At 45.2% G+C, this 14,388-nt stretch overlaps 1 protein-coding gene and 1 long non-coding RNA gene across 2 annotated transcripts in view; one reads left to right on the top strand and one right to left on the bottom strand.

Moving 5' to 3' along the window:
• Nucleotides 1-14,388, top strand: part of LOC134294895 (uncharacterized) — a 123,367-nt gene that overhangs the window by 74,708 nt on the left and 34,271 nt on the right. The window lies entirely within an intron of this gene.
• kynu (kynureninase) overlaps nucleotides 1-14,388 on the bottom strand; it is a 146,886-nt gene that overhangs the window by 9,948 nt on the left and 122,550 nt on the right. The window contains exons 11-12 of the mRNA XM_003215097.4: nucleotides 3,973-4,025; nucleotides 2,089-2,174 (exon numbers count right to left, since the gene is read on the bottom strand). Coding sequence (XP_003215145.2) covers nucleotides 2,089-2,174; nucleotides 3,973-4,025 — 139 coding nt within the window. The remainder of the gene's footprint in view (nucleotides 1-2,088; nucleotides 2,175-3,972; nucleotides 4,026-14,388) is intronic.

The raw sequence follows: 14,388 nt of genomic DNA on the forward strand, positions 1-14,388 counted from the left end.
TTGTGGTCAAGATATAATGCAATGAAGTTGTGCCACAGGCAGCAAAAATGTCCGCAAGGGTATGTAGCCCACAATGCCACATAATTCCTGCAACTGTACTGCGGCAACAAAGACTGTGCCCATCCCAAAACTGCACGAACTCTGGAATGTATTGTGATAATCAATATCATGCAATACTATCTGGAGTTGAGAGGCTAGCACACAGTGCAATGCCTTGTTTGAGAATGGTTAATTTCCCTAAGAATCCCACATCTGAGACAGTAACTGACTCATAAACAAGTTTCTTTGTCAAGCCAAGTATTGTTCTACACTCCAACTTCCCTCAATATTTTACTGAAATAAGGGAATTTGTTTGAGTTTCAAACTTTCTGTCCTTCTGATTGGTGCAGTTTGCTTCAGGCATTCACTGTTACAATTTTAAAGACCCACTAGTGACACCTTTATAACACATTTAAAGTTTCCTCCCACCTCCATGCTGTTCTCTTATGCGTGAACTGATAAATTAAGAAACCAAACTAGGAAAGAAAGTCAAAACATCTGATTTGACTTTATGGATGTACTGTCAGATGTAAATCAGTGGGGAAAGAGCTGTGAACACAGTGTCTGGCTTTTCACTACATGACCCTGCTGACTTGATAATCAACTAGCAGTCAAAATAGAAAGCTAATTTTAAATGCCATGGAACGACCTTGGAATTTTATGAGCTCGAGAGGCAATTTTTTTGTAGCCATTACACCTATATGAAAAATATGACCCAATGGCCTGCCATTAAGTATGGAGCAAGTATGGAAACAAATGCAATCTATTCTGTATGGTAAAAGCAGGGGGTCATGACATAGCTGGTTGAAATCAATACTTAAAAGTGGATCCGATGTAGATTTGAACTAAAGTTTTGAAGGTTTATTTACAACCTGAAAAGGGTGGGGAGCATTAAGGATATATTGGGTGACAGGAGAAAATCTGTAACTCATTGAAAGAGTAAGGCCAATAATAGAAATTTCTTTCCCTCATCTTCAAGTAAGCCTCTCTCATCACACAACCTCCAATCACAATTTCTATGCATTTTTCAATATTGGACTTATGACCTCATTGCACAGGCTAATTGCCCATCATACACTGCTTGCTCTCCCTTATGCCACGGAGCCCATTACACAACATATATCTGCTTCTGGCAGGGCTCCATGGCCAAAGGGAGGAGCAAGTGGCATACGCCACCATGGCGGTAAAATAGGATGGGGCCACTGGTAAATTGGGCAATGCGGGGCGTGGGGCGAAAGGCTTCCCATGCCACTTGCTGGGACCCCACAAATTCCCCATGATGCATGGTGAAGCCTGACCTTAATGTGATAAGATCCTATACCCACTTTATAGTTTGCAAAATCAAAACAAAGCTATATGCAGATTACATAAGAGCAACTTTAATAGACCAAGCAATACTAGGCTGAAGGCAAATGCAATATTAAAAGAGATATCATGCTGCTAGAACACACTGTTGAATTTTGTTTAATATTAATATCATCTCTAGCATGCCATTAAGCAGCTATTGCTGCCATCTTCTCCTTCAGACAGGAGCTCAGCAGTAGAAATGCAACTTCTTTTTATGTCAGGTACCAGCTGTGGGGGATTTTTTTTCCTTGAGGAAAAAGGGAAGGCATTACAGACAAGCAAGTAAAATGGGCATGGATGGCACTTGTGTGTTGGATGCTCTAAAGCAGTGGTTCTCAGCCTGTGGGTCCCCAGATGTTTTGGCCTTCAACTCCCAGAAATCCTAACAGCTGGTAAACTGGTTGTAGGCCAAAACACCTGGGGACCCACAGGTTGAAAACGACTACCCTAAACCATTATTCTTTCCTTTTTTCTTTTTTTCTTTTTTTTACTTCCATGCTTGCCTAATGGAAACTAGAATGGTACAAATAGATGCTAATGCTGGCAATTTTTTCAAAGCTCTGTGAGCATTGCTTTAATATTCTATTTGTCTCTAGATGGGAGTTTTCAGTTCACCATGATACAGGAGATAATGTTGGTTAATAACAAGGGAGTTGCTTCATTTCTTGGTACTTAATTATTCATGGAAAAGTGATTACTCACCTCCAAACTGGCATGAAGAGAGCACACCAATAAAATGGGAGGATTTGATAACCGAAATCCATTGATTCCTGGACTTAGTTGTAATTCTGTAGAAGAAACACCTTCTATCAGTTTCATTATGCATGGGATTTTAAAAATTAAAATCTGTGATGAGATTAAAAACTATTAGTACAAGAAAGACAGGCTTTTGGAAAATATGGCTAACAATACATGGCAGGGGGGTTGGACTGGGTAACCCTTGTGATCTCCTCCAACTCTATGATTCTAATTATTGCACCAGTTCAGACATAATCATTCCAATAAGACATGATTTCTGAGACCACAGTGGGTTACTTGCTCTTTTTTCACAAGTGGCAGCTGGTGGGTCTTCTCTCAACAATACAGTACATCCATTCTGGATTATAGTCTGAACTTTAAAAGCATCACCCAAGCTGCTGAACTCATAAGGTAAAGGTAAGGGTTTTCCCCTAACATTAAGTCCAGTTGTGTCCGACTCTGGGGGCTGGTGCTCATTCCTTTTCTAAGCTGAAGAGCTGGCGTTATCCATAGATGTCTCCAAGGTCATGTGGCCAGCATGTCTGCATGGAGCACCATTACCTTCCTGCCGGAGTGGTACCTATTGATCTACTCATATTTGCATGTTTTCGAACTGCTAGGTTGGCAGAAGCTGAGGCTAATAGTGGGAGCTTGCCCCGCTTCCCAGATTCGAACCACAGCAAGTGCAGCAGCTCAGCGGTTTAACCTGCTGCACCACCCGAGGCACCACTGAATTCATTAGACTCTTTAAAGTTCATACCAAAACCCAGAGCAGATAGATCACTCTGATGAGATGAAAGCCATTTAACATGACTGATGCTGATAGCTCCGTTCCTGTCTCCAGGCTCAATTAAATTCATCTGTAGTTTAAGAATCATTTAACTATCCAAACCAGGAAATGGTGGATACATAATCCTTAGAAATCCAGATGTTAAGGATTTCCTACAAATCAGATTGGATACTAGAGAAATTAATGTGCAATAGTACAGGTGTGTGCAATGTGCATGCCTACCCCCACATTTCCACACACACAACATGCTTGTTCTTGGCCTTCTATGTTTTTGTCATAGTGACTTGTAAACAGTGTTTGAGAAAACTACCCTAAAATATAGCAGAGCATCCAAAACAGGATATAAAAAGTTGAGCATTCAGCTCATTAGCGAGCAAAGTGTGAAGTGCCGCGTGATGTGGCTGTAAAGGATTCAGAGCTTAGGCAGGCAAAGATGCAGAGTTCAATCTTGAAAATCACAAAATGTTTATTTATAATAATTAAGAATAACTGTATTTCTTAATAATCAAGAAATGGGTCTGAGCTATTCTAACACCCATTTCTTCTAAGGTTTCAAAGTGAGGGAAAAACACCTAGCACTACATGTCTACACTCCATACAAAGTTGTAAGAGAATAGAAGTCAGCTTTTTTAAAAGGCTTGCAGTAGAAAAATATCCATTCTACACAACCACTTGGAATGACAGCAGAAACCGACAGGAGAGAAGAAACAGATATACATTCCCAACTGTCATACAGGAGATATGGGGAAAGGGAAACCCTTAGCCTATACTAAACTAACTAGCAGTTGGAGTCCCAAACACCTAGAAAGTCACAGGTTGCAACCATTGCTCTAAGACAGTGGTTCTCAGCCTGGGGTCCCCAGATGTTTTTGGCCTACAACTCCCAGAAATCCCAGCCAGTTTACAGCTGTTGGGATTTCCTGGACTTCAGCAACTATGGATTTTGGTATCCATGGGAAAACCTGTAACCAAATCCCAGAAGATATCAATGGTCCTCTGTATATAAATACACTGCGTGGTAAATATTTGCATAAAATGAAGTGGAGAAAGATACATACTGTTTTCCATGAGAAATCTGCTTTGAAATTCATGACCCCACCATCCTATAAGACTTTTAAAAAGAAAGACAAAATAGACAAAAGAAAATAAAGTTTAAGACATGGGTAATTGACAAAATTAACATACTTGTCTGAATAATATTTTCTGGTAAGATACACCTAAACGATGCACATGATTGGGAGTTCATGGTACAGCTTTTTTCTACACTAGTGAGACTTGACTGGAGGATATATACTGTTCAGGGTTACACTTGGATGTGAATTTTAAGGTCCCAGGAAATGTATCTCAAAGAAGAGACTTCATATTTGTAGGCTGAAATCTATGCTAAAACATCTCTCATTTGGGGCCCTTCCAGACAGGTCCTAATCCTGGGATCTGATCCCAGGTTTTCTGTTTATCCCAGATTATCTGGCAGTGTGGACTCATATAATCCAATTTAAAGCAGAAAACTTAGCATCAGATCCTGGGATATAGGGCCTGTCTTGAAGGGCCCTTAGCCAGCTTTACCCCACAACCAGCTTTGCACAGGGAAGGGGGGATCATAAAGAAAAACATCTGAAGGCAAAGGTCTTTTTTAAGCTCCCTGATTTCCTATTGCATGTACTTATTATTATTGTGTTTATGTTTATTGTGAATTTTTGGGCTGTATGACCATATTCCAGAAGAATTGACTCCTGTTTTATTGTCTTACTGTGTTTTATTTTTTGTATATTGTACAATGTATTTATGCTGTTGTTTTTGTAAATTATGCTGGTCGGGCCTTGCCCCATGTGAGCTGCCCCGAGTCCCCGTGGGGAGATGGTGGCGGGGTATAAATAAAGTTTTTTATTATATTTATTTATTCTCTCCTGACATTTTGCCCACATCCATGGCAAGCATCCTCAGTGGTTGTGAGGTATATTGGAAAACTCAGCAAGGAAAGTTTATGTATCTGTGGAAGGTCCAGGGTGGGAGAAAGGACTCTTGTCTGTTGGAGGCCAGTGTGAATGTTGTAATTAATCACCTTGATTAGCATTAATGGCCTTGCCAGCTCAAGGCCTGGCTTCTTCCTGCCTGGGGGAATCCTTTATGTTTATTGTTATGTTTAATTAAAACCCACTTTTTACACCACAAAGGGACTCAAGGCGGCTTACATTAAAAGCATTTAAACACAGTTTAAAATCTACAAATATGCAAAAATTAAAACAGAATGAAATATAAATGGAATTAAACAATTCACAGTTAAAATCCATAAAAATTGGTAGCCTGGGTTAGACCTCATCTAGCTATATGACACCCCCAGAAAAGGAAAACGTACAAGCAATATGACTCCATCAGATTAAAAAGGACTTTATGAAGAAAGCCCCATGAAATGCATGGGGGTGGCATAAGTCGACAGGAAAACTGAAAACACATACATATACACATGAAAAAGTTGAATCTGTTTGGGAAAAAATTATTTTCTCTTGCCCCTTTGAGCTTGAGTGCTGTTTATTTGCCACAAAAGCTTCATCACACCAAGAGACCCATCTTAAGCATATTTGGAAACTAGGGATCTACAACCAATCTTTGACTGCCAAAGACTGGCCTTCGACTGATTCAGAAATAAATAGAGCCATTTCCCATGTTTTCGAAGATGGTTCAAGCTTGTTTCCCCTTTCAATTCAAATCTAATGCAAACCACTGATGCCTTTACCTCTTTCTAGAACAGAATAAGATCATTGGCATCACTGATAGTATTTCCTTACATCACTAGAGTTACTTGGCAACTATAGGTGTGATTATGGGTTCTCCCATTATCTGGGCAACACAAGTGAGTGGTATAGTCACCCCCTCCTGGTAAACAAAGGGTTAATAATTTGCTGGGTTAAGTTACATTTAGTTGGGAGTAAGCATTAGGCTTGATCGATCCACGAAAAATTTGATTCTAAACTCGTTTCAAAACTAGAGGGGGGCAGCGTTTCGTTTCTGAAGGTATTTCCAAATTTTGCCCCCCAAAAAATTCGAAATTAACAAAAATTCGTTATTTTCAAAATTAATTCGTTAATGGCGGACGCGCATGCGCAATTCCCAAAAACAGCACAGAGGGAGAGGACTTTACAGGACTCTCCCACCCTCATTTTTTGAGTGATCTTCTTCAAACTTGGTACAGTGGTAGAACACATTTAACACTGATAGCTCACCAAAATTTGGAACGTTTCCCTTATCCTCTGATTTTTGGAAAATTTTCATAGCTTTTATAATAAACCATTTTTTAATAATTGCAGAAATCTGTTCCTGGTTTGAAAGTCTTATTTCCTGTTAAATTGGGTTGTCTTTACTGTGAAAGTCATTGTTCTACTTCAGAAACTTTGTTTTTGTGGCTGAAACTTTGTTAAATTGGTGTGTGTGTGATATATACTGTGTATATATATATATAGTCCCTGCATATGTGTGTGTGTGTGTGTGTGTGTGTGTGTGTGTATAGGTAAAGGTAAAGGTATCCCTTGACGTTAAGTTCAGTCATGTCTGACTCTGGGGGTTGGTGCTCATCTCCATTTCTAAGCCCAAGAGCCAGTGTTGTCCATAGACACCTCCAAGGTCATGTGGCCGGCATGACTACATGGAGTGCCATTACCTTCCCAGAAACACCCAGAAAATGGGAATTCCAGACAGGAAACAATCAGGGCCAGCTAATACCTCCCAACAAAGGATTCCCCCAGGTAGGAAGCAGCCAGGCTTTGAAGCTGGAAGGCTATTCAATGCTAATCAAGGTGACCAATTGCAACATTCACACTTGCCTCCCACAGACAAGAGTTCTTTCTCCCACCCTGGACCTTCCACAGATATATAAACCCCACTTGCCTAGCTTCGCACAGACGTCAAAACCTCTAAGTCTGCCACAGATGTGGGTGAAACGTCAGGAGAGAATGCTTCTGGCACATGGCCATAGAGCCCGGAATACATACCACAACAGTGTGATCCCGGCCATGAAAGCTTTCGACAACACAACCACAGTATCCATTCAAGTTCATGTAGCGTGGTATGGAGAGACCTGTATTGGGGGGAGGGAGGGTGCGAATCTGGGCCCCTGGGAGTCGTAGTCCTCCCTCCCTCCCTCCCTGGGAGCAGCCGAGGACGGGCCTGGCCCACACCCCCTCGCATCCCGGGCCTCTTCCTCCTCACCGCCGGGCCCCTCTCTGTCTCTCTCGGTCTCTCCAGGCCTGAGCTGAGGCGAGGCGGCGGCGGCGGCCATTTCCCCCCTCCGTCTTCCTCCTCCTCCTCGGCCTCCTTCCCCCTCGCCCCCTCCCATTGGCTGAGCCCGTGACGCCCCTTTTGCTGAGGGGCAAAAGGAAAGGGCCTGAATGGTGGGAGTTTGGGTGATTTGCGAAAGCTTTTTTTTCCTAACGAAAAAAACGAAGAAATAAGAAAAAACGGCCTCTCGAGATTCGAAACCGCGATATCCAGACGTGTGGACAATCAAGGCCGTATATTGCTTCAAAACAAACGAAAATAACGAATTAATAACGGGTAACTGGGAAATCGAATTATTTGAGCAAGTGTCACGACCCAGGCTGCAGAGCACCAATAACCATACACAGAGGCCAGAATCTATCTAATATCTTTATTAAGGAAATATATAAAGTTAATAAAAGCAAGTGTATGAAATAGTTCAGAAGTAGACCTTTCAGGAAAGGTCAAAATTAGTCCAAAGAAACAATGTCCAATATAAAATATTAAGGTCCAAAGTTGTAATCCAATAACCGAAACACTCACTTTGCCAGGCAAAGTGAGGGGAGATGACAAGGTCCTTTAGTCCATGAACTTGAGCAAGGCTAGGAAATAACTTGAAACAAGGCTTAATACAAGGCAACAAGGAACGAGGAGCGAGAACAAGATCCGTGGAATTACTTGGCAAAATCCGGAAAACAAGGCAAGGTCCGTGGAGGTAAACAAGGCTGGAAACGGGAACGAAGGCTTGGAAACGGAGCGAAGGCTTGGAATCAGGAACAAGGCTTGAAACAGGAACGAGGCTTGGAAACGGAGCGCGCTGTCCACACACAACTTACTCCAGTAGCTGACGAATTGACTCCGCAAAATCCCTTTGTGGGTAAAACACCTAAATAGGGTCTAGTTTTCCCACCAAAGAGCAGTTCTCTGGGGAACCAGAAACGAAAGCTAATCTCTGAGTCCAGATGCATGACTCCTTAAGGTTTCCCATGGAAAGCAGGCTTAATCAGCTGAATTCTTAGCAGCTATCCTAGCACTCCTACGAGAGGCCGCTTGAACTCCTCTCTGTTGTTTACAAAACTCGTGGCGAGAAAACACAGGAGATTTAGACTCAGGGCTTGTTTGACAGATTTCTGGAAGACAAATCTCTTGCAGGTGCAAGGTTCCCAAATCTGGCTGGGAAGGTTCCAATTCTGACTGAGACGGTGAAAAACCCAAGTTCTCCTCTTCATCTGGGACTACAGTGCCATGAACGGGACTACATGGCCCATGACTCATCACACTATCCCCCTCCTCAAGCCCCCTCTCAAACCGGGACTCTCTCCCCGAGGCGCGAGGCCGCGGCTTGGCGGGATAGGTCTGATGGAAGCGGCGGGTTAGATCAGGAGCATGGACTGTGGAAGCGTCTTCCCAAGAGCGTTCCTCGGGGCCAAAACCCACCCAGTCAATGAGATATTGTAGGCGGCGGCGGTGAAAGCGAGAATCCAAAATGTCCTCAACCTCGAACTCCTCCTCCCCATTCATCAAAACAGGGACGGGGGCCGGTCGGTCTGTATCAGGGCGCACACCATCCGCCGGAAGGAGCAGGGAGCGGTGGAACACTGGATGAATGCGCATTGAACGCGGAAGTTGGAGTTTGAAAGTCACGGGGTTAAGTTGCGCCACCACTGGATAGGGGCCAATGAAACGGGCATCTAACTTCCGGCAAGGGCGATGGGAGGGCAAAAAGCGAGTGGACAGAAGAACCCGGTCTCCTACCTTGATTTCGGGGCCCGGCTGGCGATGTTTGTCCGCGTGGCGTTTATAGTCCTCCTTGGCTTGGTCTAATTGCTGGAGCAAGAGTTGTTGCACCGCTGTGAGTTCCTGCAGCCAGTCCTCTGCTGCGGGAACTTCTGAGGTTTCAATGACAGGGGGAAAGAAACGTGGATGGAAGCCGTAGTTTGCAAAGAACGGCGTTTCTTTAGTAGAAGCCTGGACCCCATTGTTGTAGGCAAACTCTGACAGCGATAACAGGGAAGCCCAATTGTCTTGCTGGTAGTTCACATAACAGCGAAGGTATTGTTCCAAAGTGGCATTGGTGCGCTCAGTTTGCCCATCTGTTTGGGGATGATGAGCCGAAGATAAACGAGAGTCTATGCCCAATAGTTTTTGTAGTGCTTTCCAGAAACGAGAGGTGAATTGGGACCCACGGTCTGTGACCAAACTCTTGGGCAATCCATGCAATCTGAAAACATGTTGGAGGAATAGATCTGCAGTTTCTTTGGCCGTGGGAAGGCCATCACAGGGAATGAAATGGGCTAACTTGGTGAAAAGGTCCACCACCACTAGGATCGTGGTGAATCCACAGGAAGGTGGTAGATCAGTGATAAAATCCGCAGAGATTATTTCCCATGGGCGGGATGGGGTAGGGAGGGGATGCAGAAGCCCTGAGGGCTTTTCTCTTCTTGTCTTGGAGCGCTGGCATACTGGGCAGGTGTTGACATATTTTTCCACATCCTTGCAGATCTTGGGCCACCAGAAATCTCTTAGGATCAAATGCATGGTTTTAAATAGCCCGAAATGCCCTGCTGGCTTGCAGTCATGACACAGACGAAGTGTTTTTTCCCTGCCCGGTCCTGGGGGGATGTAAACATGATTTCTATAGCAAAGTAGCCCATCCTTAAGCGAAAAGGGAAAACGTAGTCCTTGGCGAAGTTGGTCCTGTGCCCAGGCGTCTGCTTGCTGACTAGCCCTGATTTCCTGAGCACAAAGGGGTCCTGGAGTAGGGGAAGTTGATTCAATGGGAGTGGATTTGGTGTTTCCCACTGTGAGCGTGGCAAAGTTCTCGGGTTGTAGCAGCTGGGACTCAAAGGTCTCCTTGCGCCCTGCAGCGTATTCCGGTTTCCGTGACAGAGCATCTGCTTGCTTGGTCTGGGCTGGGGTTACATAATGAATTTGAAAGTTAAAACGTTCAAAGAATAAAGCCCAGCGTTGTTGCCTTTGATTTAGCTTGCGGGCAGTTCTTAGATGCTCTAGATTTCGATGATCAGTATGGACTTCAATGGGAAATTTGGCCCCTTCTAGCCAATGTCTCCAAGTTTCAAAGGCTGCCTTTATGGCCAATAGTTCCTTTTCCCAAATGGTGTAATTTCTCTCTGGCGTGGTCAATTGACGGGAATAAAAGGCACAAGGATGAAGATGGTCTCCCACTGGTTGTAGGAGTACAGCCCCAATTGCCACATCGGAGGCGTCCGCCTGCACAACAAAAGGGGTTTCAGGATCTGGATGCTGAAGGATTGGCTGGGACGTGAATAATTTCTTTAGTTGCTGGAACCCTTTCTCTGCTTGATCTGTCCAGCGGAAAGGCTGTTTCCCACAGATGCAGCTGGTGATTGGGTCAGACCAGCGGGCAAAGTCTGGAATGAACTTGCGGTAGTAGTTCGCGAACCCCAAGAATCGTTGCCCCTCTTTCTTGTTGGTTGGCGCCCGCCATTCCAATACTGCTGAAACCTTAGCCGGGTCCATGGAGAGCCCTAGTGGTGAGACGCGGTACCCCAGGAAATCTACCTCTTGTAGATCAAAAGCGCATTTTTCCAGCTTGGCATAAAGTCCATGATCCCGCAATCGTTGTAACACCATTCTGACGTGGTTCTCATGCTCTGATTGTGATCTAGAAAACACCAAAAAATCGTCCAGGTAGATGATCAAGAACCGATCTAGATAATCCTGAAAGATGTCATTGACAAAATGCTGGAACGTTGCGGGAGCTCCACATAATCCATAATTCATAACTCGGGACTCGAATAATCCGAATTTAGTCTGGAAGGCGGTCTTCCACTCGTCCCCTTCTCTGATGCGAACTAGATTATAAGCCCCCCGAAGATCCAGCTTGGTGTAGACCTTGGCTCCTCGAAGTCGGTCTAGTAGGTCCGAGATCAAGGGCAGGGGATAGCTGTTCCGCTTAGTGATATTGTTCAATGCTCTATAGTCCACCACCAAGCGTAAGTCCCCTGATTTCTTTTTCACAAACATCACTGGGGAAGCGGCTGGGGATTGAGAGGGTCTGATGAATCCCTTGCGAAGGTTTGACTCTATGAACTCCCTGAGAGCTTCTTGCTCCGGTTCAGTCAGGGAGTAGAGATGTCCTCGCGGGATCGGGGCCCCCTCCACCAAGTCAATGGCACAGTCATAAGGTCTATGTGGGGGTAATCTCTCAGCTTCTTTTTCATTGAATACATCCCAATATTCTGAGTACTTCTTGGGCAAGGTGATAATGGGTTCAGTGTCTGTGGCATGGCAGACCTTGGCTACAAGGCAATGGTTTTGGCAATATTTTGAAGCAAACTGCAGTTCTCTGTTGGACCAGGAGATGCTTGGGTCGTGAAGTGTCAGCCATGGAATTCCCAAAATCACAGGGAAATGGGGAACCTCGGTAACAAAGAAGGAAATCTCTTCCATATGTTCCCTTATCCACATTCTGGTGGGTTCCGACCACTGGCTTACGGGACCCGTCTTGAGGGGGCGGCCATCGATGGCTTGCACCACACGGGCATTCTTGAAGTCATGGTATTGTAATCCCAGAGAGTCGGCATACTCTCTATCAATGAAATTGTTTGTAGCTCCTGAGTCTATCATGGCATGGACCATGACTGGCCCCTTTTTTGCTGACCACAAGGTGACCACTAGAAGAAATAGGACCCCGGTTGGCGGCTCTTGAGTGGGTTTTTTGACCGGGTTGGCGAGCCTCTCTACGCCCGGTCGCTGGCTTCCCCCGCCGGCTGTGCGCCAGCCGCCTCAGACATCTTCGTCTCCGTGGAGGACGCCGCCGCCAGACGGGCGGGGGGCTTCCCTTTGGCTGGGCACTCTCTGGCGAAGTGGCCCCCGTTTCCGCAGTACCAACAGAGATTTAGGCGTTGGCGGCGGGCCTTCTCGGCGGCATCTAACCTGGGACGCACATTGCCCAACTGCATCGGCACCTCCTCGCTCCCCCTGGGGTATGGGGCTGGTGGCGGGGGTCTCCATACTGGACGCGGCTGGACGCTGGTGGGAGCGGGAGGTTTCACCCCAGCTCTACCGCTCTGGCCTCGGACCCATTGTTTTCTGTTGGCAAGCATGACTTCAGCTCGTAAACATTGATCAATGAGTGCTTCAAGAGAGTGGGGGGGATCCACTTTGGAGATTTCTTCCAACATCTCGATGTTGAGACCCTCCCGAAATTGTCCTCTGAGGGCTATATCATTCCATCCGGTGCTGTGGGCCAGCACTCGGAACTCGGCTATGTACTGGGACAAGGGTCTGTCCCCCTGAGAGAGGCGCCGGAGTTTATGGCCGGCTGCCTCCAAATTGTCTTCGATCCCCCAAGTCGCCTTAATGTGATCCAAGAAGTGTTGCGCTGATCTTAGGTGTGGGGAAACTTGGTCGAACAGTGCCGTCGCCCAGTTGGCCGCTGGCCCGTCGAAAAGGCTGTAGATCCACGCCACTTTGATGTCTTCTTGGGGAAACTCGGCATTGCGGGCCTCTAGATAAGCTTGGCATTGGCGACGGAAAACATGAACCTTAGAAGCTTCTCCAGAAAACTTGGTTGGCAATGCCAGGGCCGGGAGTCGGATTCCGCGTTCCTTCAATCCCTTTATTTCTCCCTCCTGCGCATTGAGCTTATCACGGATGCGGTCCACTTCCTCCTTGTCGATGGTGTAGCTGAGCGGCTGGCCTCCCGGTCTGGCTCCGGTAGACATTCTGGCATAGGTTAATTGGTGCTTAGGGTGGCGGAGTCAAACTGTCACGACCCAGGCTGCAGAGCACCAATAACCATACACAGAGGCCAGAATCTATCTAATATCTTTATTAAGGAAATATATAAAGTTAATAAAAGCAAGTGTATGAAATAGTTCAGAAGTAGACCTTTCAGGAAAGGTCAAAATTAGTCCAAAGAAGCAATGTCCAATATAAAATATTAAGGTCCAAAGTTGTAATCCAATAACCGAAACACTCACTTTGCCAGGCAAAGTGAGGGGAGATGACAAGGTCCTTTAGTCCATGAACTTGAGCAAGGCTAGGAAATAACTTGAAACAAGGCTTAATACAAGGCAACAAGGAACGAGGAGCGAGAACAAGATCCGTGGAATTACTTGGCAAAATCCGGAAAACAAGGCAAGGTCCGTGGAGGTAAACAAGGCTGGAAACGGGAACGAAGGCTTGGAAACGGAGCGAAGGCTTGGAATCAGGAACAAGGCTTGAAACAGGAACGAGGCTTGGAAACGGAGCGCGCTGTCCACACACAACTTACTCCAGTAGCTGACGAATTGACTCCGCAAAATCCCTTTGTGGGTAAAACACCTAAATAGGGTCTAGTTTTCCCACCAAAGAGCAGTTCTCTGGGGAACCAGAAACGAAAGCTAATCTCTGAGTCCAGATGCATGACTCCTTAAGGTTTCCCATGGAAAGCAGGCTTAATCAGCTGAATTCTTAGCAGCTATCCTAGCACTCCTACGAGAGGCCGCTTGAACTCCTCTCTGTTGTTTACAAAACTCGTGGCGAGAAAACACAGGAGATTTAGACTCAGGGCTTGTTTGACAGATTTCTGGAAGACAAATCTCTTGCAGGTGCAAGGTTCCCAAATCTGGCTGGGAAGGTTCCAATTCTGACTGAGACGGTGAAAAACCCAAGTTCTCCTCTTCATCTGGGACTACAGTGCCATGAACGGGACTACATGGCCCATGACTCATCACAGCAAGCCTAGTAAGCATTATGGGGTAGTTGCACAGATCAGGAGAGACAATTTCCTAATGTGGATAGCCAACTTGGGATGAAGTGCAAAAACTCTGAGATGCTTCCAAGTAAGAGTGTAGCTTCCAAGCAGGATTGTAAACTCCCAAGATGTATCAGATAGGAAACTTGCTTGTTAGTTATTTACCCTATATGCTAATGCCTATCAGAATATGTTGTAGTTTATAAAAAAATGTTATTTTTGAAAAAGTGAATATTAAACTTTAGAGGAATTAGATTCTCTCCAATCGATAGTGTTTAATAGAATTGCTGCCGCTGATGCTATTATTATTCTAAGGAAACCACTAATAAAATAGCATTTGATTCTAAATAAATTTACATTGTTGAATTAAATACATCAAAAACAGACACAATAAAATGAAAGCCTTAGAGAAGTGGATACTGATGCTATGAATCATACACAAAACGTCAGCAACAGCTTTACAATGTGTTGTCGAAGGCCTTCATGACCGGAATCACTG

Source organism: Anolis carolinensis, chromosome 1 (genome assembly GCF_035594765.1).
Source record: "Anolis carolinensis isolate JA03-04 chromosome 1, rAnoCar3.1.pri, whole genome shotgun sequence".
NCBI classification, from domain to species: domain Eukaryota; kingdom Metazoa; phylum Chordata; class Lepidosauria; order Squamata; family Dactyloidae; genus Anolis; species Anolis carolinensis.